The sequence below is a fragment of the Notechis scutatus genome, chromosome 1 (assembly GCF_049901735.1).
Source record: "Notechis scutatus isolate UNSWTSFEM ecotype Mainland chromosome 1, rNotScu1.2, whole genome shotgun sequence".
NCBI classification, from domain to species: domain Eukaryota; kingdom Metazoa; phylum Chordata; class Lepidosauria; order Squamata; family Elapidae; genus Notechis; species Notechis scutatus.
The window spans coordinates 129,415,923-129,430,298 of NC_142009.1; the positions used below are offsets into that span (position 1 = coordinate 129,415,923).

Sequence of the window (14,376 nt, forward strand, 5' to 3'; positions counted from 1 at the left end):
GAACAAAATGCAGACATTCATGGGACGATAAAATACTATGAAAGAAAAATAGAATGGTTTTCACTTGTTAATTTTCCCAAAATATAATTTTTGACCTACTTTATTGCACCGAAGAACATTCTATCTGTTGGCTGTGTGCACATTCCTTTGCTTTTGACTGCATGACTTCTTTGTATTGTCTTAAAGCAAGAAATATTAAGTTCTTTTGTTGACATCTAGTTCCAGTAAACCATTAAGAAGATTTATCCTTTTATGAAACTCAGTAGATTCTGTCAAGTTATTCAATTCAGTAAGCCCATTACCTCTAGTGTTAACATGCCAGTGTAAGTTATACTAACCTTTCTATTTTCAGATGTTAAGAATACTTTATAATTGCTTAAGAAGAGCTTTATTTCCTTTCTACAAAATACTTTATTGGAATAATAGAGTTGTGAACTAAAAATAAATCAAATCAAAAGGATTGGTTCCATGGAATCCTATAGTTAAAAAGTAAATGTATTTAAGTTTAAGGCTTAAAAACTGAAAAAAAAGCTTTGGGAGAATTTCTAAAGGCATTACATTTGAAAATATAATAGAGAACCTGCCCAGCCTACCCAGAAGATCATCATTTTCTCTTGAAAAGGTCTGCTTTAACTAAAAAGCTGTATAATGGCATTTAAATACAAATTATTCTTTGGAGAGAGCTTTATGAAAGTATATCAATAGCAGCAACCATTTTAATTTTCATAATGAATTTTTTGAATGGCTGATCTTAAAATAGGAGAGGTAAAGGAAATCACAATTCCCAAGAAGTTATGAACCATGCAGTTTGGAAGTAAAAATATTTTTTCACGTATTCAAGAAAAGGGCTTCAGCAAGCAAAGCAAAGCCCCCCAAAATATGTCCTACTTCTGTGAAAATCTTAGATAGGTTCATAATCAAACAACGCATTAGTCAAGCCTTTAACTAACTATGGTATCTTGAAAGGGGTCATGGAAACAGCAGACAATTGACACAGATGTTTCACTATGAGAATGGGAGGATTTAATTTCCCCTTAACTGGTGTATTTATTTTTTGTTGATTAAAACTTTGGGATGCAATTGGTGTAACAGTATGTAGAGTTGACCTTGGATGTAGAGGAGGAATGAAAAGGGGAAATGCAGAAAAGATGGCACAGTCCTGTGAAAGAGGGAATCATGACAAAAAAACCTTCCCTCAAACTAACCTCACTTCATCTTTGTTTAGAATAGGGTAGGACCAGAAGTGGTATTCAGCCGGTTCTGACAGGTTCTGGAGAACCGGTAGCAGAACTTTTGAGTAGTTCGTAGAACTGGTAAATACCATCTCTGACTGGCCCCATCTATTTGCTGTCTCCTGAGTCCCAGCTGATCAGCTGGGTCTTCTTTTATTGCCCTGCACAGGAGAACAGAGCTGGAAAGCAGGTTAGTGGGGTGGGGAGGAAATGGGGATTTTACAGTATCCTTCCCCTGGAGTGGGTTGGAAATGGGGATTTTACAGTATCATTCCCCTGCCACACCCACCAAGCCACAGCCATCAAGCCACACTCACCAAGCCACACCATGCCCACAGAACCAGTATTAAAAAAATTTGAATGCCACCATTGGGTAGGGCACAAACAAACCTTAAAGATGTGATTATTCTACCTTACTGCAGTAGAGTCATGCCTTTTTTAAGTCTCAAAATGGCTCTGTGTGTTCATTTGTGCACACACACACACATGCACACAGAAAATTACAACTGGTCTTTATCAGCTACAGTATGGTGGTCTTGTGTATGCAGAGAAAGTAGGATTTCTATCATTTATATGTTATTGCTTTAGAGTCCATTATGGCCTTAACTAATTTGTAGGCCTGTCCTTGGCAGTGGTCTTGATCAGGGAAGCCTTGTAAGCCCTGGTGGGCTGCCTAATGGAAGAGTGGAATATGTGTAATAAACTGCAATTGCTTTAGGAGTTTATAAATCATTTAAGAAGGTCCTTTGTACACCATTGTGTGGTCAGAGTTTATTACGTTGAAGGACTTAAATCCCTAATCCTTTCTTGCTTTTCTCCCTTAGTGCTATTTCAGGTTAATATTTTGGTATTGCAAATCGTCTATTTTATCACACGCTACAGTAAGCTTATATTTGAACACCGTACTAATACACTAACTGCGAGGCTGAAAATAAAATCTGTGAAGCTATGTTTTGATTGATGTGCCATCTGGGAAAAAACAGGACACAGCTACAAGATAAAGTACATTTAAAATAAAATGATCAGGTTGGCAGCATGAGTTTTTCCATTATCCAGAGGTAGCAAGAAATCACAAGAGGAACATCATTCTATTAATCTGTGATACCTTCTGTGGAACAAGCCGCTCTATATTCCTGGCAGGTAAACCTTCATTCCCACTTTTAGTCTCACTTGAATAGCCTGAAATTGGATGGGATGTGATATAAGGGGTTAGGAGAGATCCTGGATCTCCCTCATTAGTGCCACTGTGGCACCCTTCCAAAGGCAGATTTAGTCATACAGATAAAAGCAAAGAATGAACATGAACACAACGTTACTCTGTGTTCCATATCTAACGTCCCCATTTCTGAGCTCTATTGAAGGCATAATGGCTTTCCCAGAAAACCAGAGCGCGCCTCATGGTTGCAGTTCCTGGTATTCATTTTTAGTGATCTCTGAACCCACACCAAATTAAACTCTTGAAATTCAGTGACACAATTTTTAAATTATTTTTAATGTGTCCAGATGAGTGTGTCAAACCTCCAGTAGACCTAATTTGGTCATAAAAGTAACATTTCTCCTAGTACCAAAAGATCAGCAGGCTAGGAACATGGTCCCATCCCCTCTTGCGACATCCTTATATCACCGGTTCTGCCTTGTATCCATCACTGGTACTGAAGTGGAGCAAAGGCAAACATTGGAAGTGGGGAAATAAGAGAAGGAGGAGGATTGCTAGTTCTGTCGCTCATACCAATTCCTGTCAAGTTTAAGAAAGCTTCCCTTGCTGTCTAAAACGTTAGGATTTCAGAGTGAGACACTAGGAACAAGCTTTTAGGAAGCTTCTAATCAAACTGGAAGTGTCATTACTGAAAAAGATGGAGCTATTGGGGTATAAACAACAGTAGTTAAGTACATTTCTTGAAATCAAAGTTTAGACACAAGAAAGTAAAGTTTGGATCGTCTTCTTACAATCAGTGTGAACTAAAATATGTATCCTCTGCCAGTATTATTCCATTATTTGTTTCTAGCCAAAGTATAATTCAGTTTTGTCATTCATAAGAATGAGGTAAAATGTTATGAATATATTAGTCAGATGGCTAATTTACCTTCTGTTTTGTTGTCTCGCTATTAATACTGAAATGTTAAAAAATGTTATTACAGATTTGAAAGCTTGCTTGCTTGATTTTTAAAGTGCCATTAAGCTTTCCCACAATAACTTAGTTATAAATACATAAATAATCACAAAAAGCTTACAGGAAGTTTCTGCCCAAATAATAATAGGTAGTCCTCACTGTTGGGATCAGCAATTGTGTTGTTCAGTGTACAACTGCTAAGTGAATAGCAGTCTTACAACATCACTTACAACTTGCTTCAGTATATTCTGTTAACTCTGCTTTTGGGGATTTAGTTGTGAAACACACAAGTGATGATTATGTGATTGTGTGATGCTGTGACAGTCATAAATATGAGGATTGGTTGCAAAGCTAGGTGTTTTTTTTACACCATCATAACTCCCAACAGTCTTTAAAAGAGGCAATCATTAAAGGAGGACTATCTGTATAACTCAACATATTGCTGTATATTGATAACACAAGCCAATTTGGTGTAGTGGTTAAGGCACCAGGCTAGAAAACAAGAGACCATGAGTTCAAGTCCCGCCTTAGCCATTAAAGCCAGCAGAGTGACTTTGGGCCACGCACACTCTCTTGCAACCCAGCTCACCTCCCAGGATTGTTGTTGTGGTGGAGAAAGTAGGAGGAGGATGAAGTTGTGTTGATGGATATGTTTAAATATCCACAAATAACCTTGAGTTATTTGTAAAAATAATAAAGGTGGGTTAAGAACAAATAAACAATAAAAGAAAAATAATATCCTAGTGATTAAGAGAGGAGCCCTATATTCTATCATATGCCTGCTGAAGGTTATATGATTTGGTGTAACAGCTTCAGTTGCTTTCTTTGCTTATCTTTATTTATTTTGCCATTTTAGCTACAAAACACTCAAGCATTCACATTAGAACATTACAACAATATTCGTAGTAGTTTTAACTACAAGGGAACAGCAAATTGCTAACCATTAGTGACAATGCAGCTTAGCTTTTATTATATGTTCAGTTGTAGTCATTTTCCTGTGAGATAGTTGGTTTAAACCTTACTAATGTTATTTGGATTATAATTTTCTCCATTTTTTTAAATGTTTAGGAAAAATATTCTTTATATAGAAAATCAAAGCAAAAGAACAATAAAGAGCAATCTTTTTATAGAGGGCACTAATTATAAATCCCTGCCATCCAGACAGTACAGAATGTACTTGTTTTCCTCAAAATAAAAGCAGCAACTCATAAATGATTGGTCATGTAAATCTTAAATAAAAAGTTCCTCATCCTGCATGTATACATACAGATACATTTATAATCTACATCTGTAATCTATACACACAGATCATTTGTCCCTTTTGTTAAGCAACTGCAGAGTCTGTACTGAAACATGTCCTCTCCAGTTTTTCAAAAGATAAAGAATGGAAACTCTGCTAAACATTTCAATCAAATAGAAACATTATACTTAGTTGTTAAATACCATTCAGACATTTGGATGCTTGCTGTTCAGTGTGGATGTAGCAATTCTCAGGTAATTTTTTTTCCTGCTGTAATTGAACAGGTAACTACCCGAAGTTTTCTGGGAGTTGCTCAACCTAGAGGACAGAATCCAGATATTTAGCCTTCCTCACCATGCCCAGGATAATTGAAACTGCAACATCTGTTAGGATATAGATAAGGCACAGGGAGGAAAGGTGCAGGGCACAAAAAAAAAGAGAGATGTGCTGTGCTTTGAAGAACACTCAGAAGGTGCAGCTATCCATAATGCAGCAATATGGGCAATTTTTGGCATTTTTGTACCACAATAAACCTTATCTCTATGAGCTGCACTGGCTCCCAGTAAGTTTCCCAGTGCAATTCAGGATACTGGTTATCACCTATAAAACCCTCCATGGCATAGGGCCAGACTATTTATGGGGTTGCTTTTCTCCCAAAAGTTTCAACTTTTTCCCCATCACAGCTAATAAAGCATGCCCCAGGGTCCTTCTAAACAAGGCCATCTTGTTGGACTCCAGAGTCATGTCTTGACAATGTCAGCCCCTACTCTATGGAACAGCAACACCCTGGATATTCAGATGGCCCAACTCTTTAAGCTGTCACGAGGCATTGAAAATCTGTTTGCTCAGGCATTTAAGTCGGTAGATACGCTGTGTTGTTGTTATGCTTTTTGCAAGTGATATGGTTTATCCTTGGGCCTCAGGGGTTATACATTGTGGGTCTGTGTTTTTAATTCTTGTAAATGGTCCTGATTCACTTGAGCAAAATATGGGCTGTATATCATCTCAATAAATAATAATACAATATAGTTTTGTCTCTAACTTGTGTAGAAATTTCCAATTACTAAAACTTTTACATATCCCACTTATTCTTCACAGATAATAACTGACCGTCTTAGCTTTCAATAATTCATTCCCTTCCCAATTATAGAAATATTCAATAAAAATATTTAAAGACATGGAAATTTATATTCATATGATGTAGCCTATGAAACAAGAGTGTTATCCTTTCAATAAGTAGTAGAGCAGTTTATGCTTCTTCAGTACACTATGAGTTGGCATTCACAATATTTTGCAGAAACGATGCAAATTATGAGCTGAACTAATACTTTGGTGGACTGGATTCAAGTTCACACTTAATTAAATTCCTACCGCATCTCCTTTGATTTTTACATTCTATGGACATATTTTCAGGAAGAAGAAATGAAGCAGAATTCCTACTTTGCGATATTACCAATGCTGTTAAAAAATAAGAATCATGCTTCCTTCATATTTTAATGAAATCTATCATTAGTGAGAAACCATAATTGTGTTCTTAAAGGATAATCTTTTGTTAATGAAAAGAAGCTTTCATAATTTTATTAGAAACGATACCATTTTTTCAGTTATTGAATTATTGTGATGCTGTTTCAGGAACAACTTTCACAAAAACAACAATTTTGTAGCAGCATAAACCATTTTAAGTCTCTCAAGTAATTTGTAATTTTTTTTATAATTTTGCAGCAGACCAGTCAGGAATGCTATTTATTGGAGATGCCGTAATACAGGTCAGTTGATTCTATACACTTACTGTAAAGTATGTTACTTGTTAATGCTTATACTAAATGCTTCATATTATTTTCCTAATGTTTCAAATAATCCCTTTATGATGTTTAGGTTAACGGCATAAGTGTAGAAGGTGCTACACATGAAGAAGTGGTAAGTTGCACAGTGATTTCTTTTTCTTTCCCAGCTATGTTATAAAGTGCTGCCTAGATTCTTGTTACGTATTTTTCAGAAAATTACAAAAACTTTGATTGGTTTTCACAGCATACACCCATATAGTTTTCAGGCCTAATCACTCCCCCCCCCCCCATTTAAATGGAATCTAGTGCTCAGCTTTCTATTCCTCCATGTAGTGACATAGCACATGCAAAAAGCACAACAAAGCATGGTTTATCCTCCAGAAAAAGGAAAAAACAACAAAAATATAAGAAATGGTTAATAAAAAGCATTAATCATAAAAATGCTTTTAACTACATGATCTTTGTTGTCTTTTGTTAAGACACCGAGTTCATATTTTAGAAGTAGTGTTGCATTTCATAGGAGAGAAGAGAGGCAAGATTCAACATCTCATTATTTCACTACTGAATAAAGTAATTCATTCATTGGCTCCAACTACCTATCTAAATAGTAGCATCCAAAAACCCAAAAGTTTGATTGCTGGGTTCCAGCCATCTGGAAAATGGAGGTCAGAAAAGGCTATCTCAACTAATTTGAACTTTAAGCTGAAAACATGCTTCCATTTTGAATACAAATCCCAATGCTATATACAATACTTTATTTTATATTCCATTCTTTGTCCTTTTCTTTCCTATTCTTAGTTTCTCTACCAAGTGTAGATTTAAAAGTCTAATCCCACATATGCTATTATTCTTCTGTTGTTGAGCTACATAATTGATTATAATAGATCATTTGACTTTGAGAGCCATAGAAGATATGTCCAAGGGACATCACATATTCTCAGGAGTGGGCTCTTTTCCATTTGGTTGGTTCAATTTAAGCTTTAAATTATTAAAAATGTTCAACCAAATTTTAGGAATACAGTGCAAAGAACGGCAGAGCCACATGCATATTTTCCATTTATATAACAGAGCAGCAGGTTTCAGATTATTTTTAAAAGGCAACCAACTCAGAAGGAGGAATCAAGATAAAATGAACAAGGAAATTGAAACATGAAGCAAGTGGGATAAACGATAGGGCAAGAATTGTAGAATAGCCAAGGACAGCTGTTGATTATGCCAGATGGATATCAAACATTATAAAGGTAATAATTATGTCCCCTGAATGATTCAGGGGAGTTCTAGGTTCAATCTAAAAATCCTCTCTTCAGTAGCTCATGGCTTTGCATCATCCTAATCAATTTCATAGGATTGTTGTTGCCAGGAAAGATAAAGTCTTAAACTTCACTTAAATATACAGGTGAAACTCAAAAAATTAGAATATCGTGCAAAAGTTCATTTATTTCAGTAATGCAACTTAAAAGGTGAAACTAATATATGAGATAGACTCATTACATGCAAAGCAAGATAGTTCAAGCCGTGATTTGTCATAATTGTGATGATTATGGCTTACAGCTCATGAAAACTCCAAATCCACAATCTCAGAAAATTAGAATATTACATGCAATCAATAAAACAAGGATTGTACATAGGACAATATCGGACCTCTGAAAAGTGTAAGCATAAACATGGTTTGGGCCCCTTTTGCAGCAGTTACTGCCTCAATGTGGCGTGGCATGGAAGCTATCAGCCTGTGGCACTGCTGAGGTGTTATGGAAGACCAGGATTCTTCAATAGCGGCCTTCAGTTCTTCTGCATTGTTTGGTGTTATGTCTCTCATCTTTCTCTTGGCAATGCCCCATAGATTCTCTATGGGGTTCAGGTCAGGTGAGTTTGCTGGCCAATCAAGCACAGTAATCCCATGGTCACTGAACCATGGGATTAATCCCACAGTAATCCCATGGTCACTGAACCATGAACTTTTGGTGCTTTTGGCAGTGTGGGCAGGTGCCACATCCTGCTGGAAAATGAAGTCAGCATCCCCATAAAGCTTGTCTGTAGAAGGAAGAATGAAGTGCTCCAAAATTTCCTGGTAGATGGCTGTGTTGACCCTGGACTTAATGAAGCACAGTGGACCAACACCAGCAGATGACATGGCTCCCTAAATCAACACAGACTGTGGAAACTTCACACTGGACTTCAAGCATCTTGCAGTGTGTGTCTCTCCATTCTTCCTCCAGACTCTAGCTCCTTGGTTTCCAAATGAGATGCAAAAGTTGCTCTCATCAGTAGCAACAGATCAGTTCTGTTTTTCTTTAGCCCAGGTAAGATGCTTCTGACATTGTTTGTTGTTCAGGAGTGGCTTGACAAGAGGAATACGACATTTGAAGCCCATGTCCAGGATCCGTCTGTGTGTGGTGGCTCTTGATGCACTGACTCCAGCCTCAGTCCACTCCTTGTGAAAGTCCCCAACACTTTTAAATAGCCTTTTCCTGACAATCCTCTCCAGGCTGCAGTCATCCCTGCTGCTTGTGCACCTTTTTCTTCCACACTTTTCCCTTCCACATAACTTTCTATTAATGTGCTTTGATACAGCACTTTGGGAACACCCAGCTTCTTTTGCAATTACCTTTTGAGGCTTTCCTTCCTTATGGAGGGTGTCAATGATGATTTTCTGCACAACTGTCAGGTCAGCAGTCTTTCCCATGATTGTGCTTCCTACTGAACCAGACCGAGAGACCATTTAAAGGCTCAGGAACCCTTTTCAGGTGTTATGGCTTAATTAGCTGCTTAGAGTGGGACACTTTGAGCCTAGAATATTGAACCTTTTCACAATATTCTAATTTTCTGAGATTATGGATTTGGGGTTTTCATGAGCTGTCAACCATAATCATCTCAATTATGACACATCATGGCTTGAACTATCTTGCTTTGCATATTTCTCATATATTAGTTTCACCTTTTAAGTTGCATTACTGAAATAAATGAACTTTTGCACAATATTCTAATTTTTTGAGTTTCACCTGTAAGAGTATACCAGATAAAACACTGATAATAATATGGCACCATCAATGTGCCATTTCATGTTTGCAGGGCTCAGGAAACTATGAAATTGGTCAATCCTAAAAGGCTGAGTTTTCTGAATATACCTAATGATCTAACAAGTTTGGTGAAATGCTGGCTGGGTTAATGGGACAGAAAGGTGATTCTATTGATATAATTCTAGGACAGAGGTTTCAAAACATATCAACTTTAAGACTTGTGGACTTCAACTTCCAGAATTCTCCATAGTTGCTATGGTAGCTGAGGAATTCTGGGAATTGAAATCCACTAGACTTAAAGTTGTCAGGTTTGGAGACCCCTGTTCTAGAATAATGTAAGTAAGAGTTTAAAGGCAGTTTGGTGTAATGATTAAAGATGGTGACCTAGAAACCAAGAGACTTGAGTTCTAGTCCTGCTCTAGCCATGAAAGCTGCAGAGTGATCTTGGGTTAGTCACTGTCTTTCATCCCAACTCATCTCACAGGAAAACAGAAGGAAAATGGAATATTAGGTAAGTTCACCACCTATTGAAGACAAGATAAAAGTGTAACAAGTAAAGTAATAATACAGAAAAAGTGGAATTACACCAGGGGTGGGATTCTACCAGTTCGCACCTATTCTCTAGAACCGGTTGTTAACATTCTAAGCAGTTTGGAGAACTGGTTATTAGAAGAAATTACTGGCCTAATCCTGTAAGGAAGGCAGAAAGGAAACATGCTGGTGTTGCTTACAGAAACTGCCTCTCCGTTAACCCTTATTACATTCTTGGCAGGACTAGACTTCCTGTCTCAGGAACTTCTCTGGAGTTTTTTTTCCCCTCCTTTGCTGGTACTTTGCTTGTGTGGAGTGACCATTCAAAGTTACAATGGCACTGAAAAAAGTGACTTATGGCCATTTTTCACACTTACAACTGTTGCATCATCCCCACAGTCATGAGAGGCCAGGCGAGGAGATGCGTGCCTCGATTGAGTTGGCCACACCCTGCCAATAACATGACCACTAAGCCATGTCCACCCAGTCACATGACCACCAAGCCACGCCCCCCCCAACTAAGCCATGCCCACAGAACCGGTTGTTAAAAATTTGAATCCCACCCCTGAATTACACCCAACCAAAACCTGTTGCTAGCGTATAGTGCAACAGCTAGGCCTTGCTACCATGATTTTCAAAACCTTAATACTTCATTGCTGGGCTTCTGAAGAATTCTATCCCTTCATATGAACTTAAAATTGTTATCATAAGCTCACATCTTAAAATGCATTGATGAGTAATTAGGTCTTCTTAGTACAATCCCTATTGTGAAACTCATATCTGAGATAAATGAGGTTCCTCCGTTTCTTCTTTCCTTTGGATTAAATCATTATTTCATGCTGCTTTCAAATTGTATTGCATAGTGATTTGATGGATCTTTCTTTGGTTACCCTGTCTTAATTATTTTGCATGCCTGTATCAAACTCACATATATTTTCATGTTTTCACTTTTTATTTTGGGTATAATTGTTGTGAATCAATAAAAGTGAATAACCTAAATGCAAATTAGGGGTTGAAAACCTGCACACTTGATTGGTCCTTATACAACAACTTGGGATTGGGCCAGAACCAGTCCCTGATTGGCCACTTTTGGGACTGTCCTTATTGGTCAGTAGTTGGAACCTGTTGCACATTTTCATTGGTTAATAAGGCAGCAGCTAACCCTATAAAAGGGTTACTGCTGCCCATAGTATTGCTCTGTTCCATTCTGATTCCTGTTATTATTAAAGAGTTGAAGTCACTGGTCAGATGTCTGGTCTCCTTATTCTCCAAACTTAACACTGGCGACGAGGATGGGATGCGGAGACCGAAGAGCTGACTAAACCTACAGAGCAACCTACAGAGCACGTGGTCAAACACGCACCATCAACGGCAACATGGCCAGCGGTGCCGTACCACCCGCTCCATTCAATCCAGAGACCGAAGACTGGGAGGCCTACATGGATCGGTTCCAGATGTTTCTGGAAACTAACAATTTGAAAGATGCAACAACCGGCAAAAAGAGAGCTATCTTTCTAACGCATTGTGGGCCAACCGTGTTTAAAATGGCAAAGTCGCTTGCCAAGCCAGCAGAGGTAAAAGAAATGGACTGGGACGTCCTCGAGCTGTTACTACGGGCTCACTACGCGCCCTCCATACCAACCCTAGTAAGAAGACACGAATATTACCAGAGGGATCAACGGAAGGGCGAAAGCCTTGCCAATTACATCGCGGACCTCAAGAACCTAGGAGGCCTCTGCGGGTTCGCCGACCTGGAAGAAGCCCTCCGGGACCGTTTGGTTCTGGGCCTAGAAGACGGCGCTATCCAGAGCAAAATTATGGCTAAGGGGGACATCAGCCTCACCGATGCCCTTAAAGAAGCCTCAGCAGCAGAGGCGACAAAGAAGTCAGCAGCCCAAATGCGCCGCACCAACACACCGCTATGTAAACTCGCCACTGATACCTCGCCTCGCTCAGAGAGACACCCGGTATCAACTCACCACGAAGACCTAGAGTCCCCGTCCAACAGCGATGAGGAAGAGGTCAACCGACTTCGAACGGAGAGAGAGCAGTCCTCACAACACTCATTTCGACCGTGTGCCGGCTGTGGAGTGAATCACCCACGATCCAGCTGCAAATTCCTTGACGCACTTTGCCACCATTGCGGGAGACGCAGTCACATCGCAAAGGTTTGCAGAAGCAAACAGAACTCCAAACCCCGACAGGCCGAATTCCAGTCTTCCTGATTCTTCGGCACACACCGAGAAAAAGTGAACCACTCCTACAGAAACAAGCCGTCCACCACTTCCACCAGGCGTGAGGAAGCCAGGCGGGAAGAGACCCACCAAACAATCACCATAGGCCACGCTACATCCCTTGATGCCGGGAAAATCCGAGTAAAGGTCGCCATCGAAAACAAACCTTGCGTGATGGAGGTAGACTCGGGATCTTCCCTCTCTATGGTGTCGTGGAAAACACTCCAACAGCTCCTTCCAACGATTCGCCGCCAAGACCTTAACCCTCAGAGGGTTATACTTAAAGACTACCAGGGCAACCGAATTCCTGTCGTCGGGTCCCGCAGATTCCAGGTCACATTCAAGGACCGCACCGTCGCTCTACCACTGACTGTCGTGGATCGAGACAGGCCTAGTCTTCTAGGCCTACAATGGTTCAGGCCGCTCGGAATCACTGTAGCCGGAGTCCACAAGGCAGAAAGCGTCGATTGGGAGGAAGCACTCGTGCAAGAATTCCAAGACGTTTTCGCGAACGGACTAGGCAAGTATAAGGGGACCCCAATCTCGTTTAACTTGAACCCTGAAATAGCACCCATCCGCCTTAAGCGCGTGGGTGCCGTTATATAAAACCTAAAATCGACGAACAACTCGATAAGCTGATAGCGCAGGGCGTACTGGAACCCACCGACCACGCCCGTTGGGAAACCCCAATAATAACGCCTATCAAGCCTGATGGGTCCCTAAGAATTTGCGGAGACTACCGGGCCACATTAAACCACGCACTGCAGCAAAGTGCTTATCCAGTACCGGTAGTGCAACACTTACTCCATTCTCTGGGCGGCGGGAAAGTTTTCGCCAAACTAGATTTAGCCCAGGCGTATCAACAATTGCCTGTAGACCCAACCACAGCCGGCGCAAAGCATCGTAACACATAGGGCGCATTTAAATGCAACCGGCTCCAATTCGGAGTAAGCGTCGCCCCTGGAATCTTCCAGAGCTTAATGGAAAGGTTGTTACAAGGGATAAAAGGTGTTGTCCCATATTTCGACGATGTACTCATCGCCGCACCTAACAAAGACATTTTAGAAAAACGACTCAGAGAGGTTTTATGAAGATTCCAAAATGCAGGCCTCAGAGTAAAAAAAGATAAATGCCACTTATGTACCGAAAAAGTAGAATTTTTGGGATACCTCCTGGACAGCCAAAGAATTCATCCCACCGAAGACAAATTACGAGCAATTAAAAAGGCACCCACTCCTAGGAACAAGGCAGACCTACAGGCGTTCCTTGGACTTATCAATTTCTATAATGTGTTTTTACCCCACAAAGCAACGGTAGCTGAACCATTGCATAGACTATTAGACAAAAAAGCAACGTGGGTTTGGGGACAACGGGAACAACATGCTTTCCAACAAGTAAAGAAATTGCTAACTTCTGATTCAGTACTTATGCAGTACAACGAGACTCTGCCGCTCACTATCACGTGTGACGCATCACCCTTTGGGGTTGGGGCAATTCTGGCCCACGTGTTACCAAATGGAGCAGAAGCCCCCATCGCGTTTTTTTCGCGAACCTTAGCTAAAGCTGAACGAAATTATAGTCAGCTGGACAAAGAAGCTTTAGCTATTGTTGCTGCAGTTAAAAGATTTCACGAATATGTTTATGGCCGTGCATTTACAATAATCACTGATCATAAACCGCTACTGGGGATCATTGCGGGTAATAAACCAACCCCGTATATATTGTCCCCCAGAATGACTCGTTGGGCTGAATTCCTGGCGGCCTACAACTACACCTTGCAGCACCGCCCAGGGAAATCGATTCTCCACGCCGATGCATTGAGCAGAACACCGCTCCCAGACGCTGTTGTGGATCCAGCCCCAACCCTCTCAATACTACAGATTGAAACTCTACAGGCACCACCTTTGACGGCTAGAGACATTGCTTTTGAAACGAAACGTGACCCAGTTCTGCAACACATACTACGCTGGGTTGAACGGGGGTGGCCGACGGACCAAATTGCACCTGAATGGGCGCCCTTCAAAGCCCGCCAAACCGAGCTGTTTTCCCAAAAAGGCTGTATCTTGTGGGGCGATCGAGTTGTAATCCCTGCCAAATTACAACAGACTGTGCTGGCAGTATTGCATGAGGGACATCCGGGCATTGTGCGGATGAAATCACTCGCACGCAGCTACGCTTGGTGGCCGGGAATCGACAAAAGAATCGAGGCCTGGGTCGCTACGTGCCA

At 40.4% G+C, this 14,376-nt stretch overlaps 1 protein-coding gene across 1 annotated transcript in view; it reads left to right on the forward strand.

Annotated features, from left to right (window-relative positions):
- SNTG2 (syntrophin gamma 2) overlaps nt 1-14,376 on the forward strand; it is a 178,837-nt gene that overhangs the window by 31,090 nt on the left and 133,371 nt on the right. The window contains exons 4-5 of the mRNA XM_087946003.1: nt 6,306-6,349; nt 6,459-6,500. Of these exons, the coding sequence (XP_087802129.1) occupies nt 6,306-6,349; nt 6,459-6,500 (86 nt within the window). The remainder of the gene's footprint in view (nt 1-6,305; nt 6,350-6,458; nt 6,501-14,376) is intronic.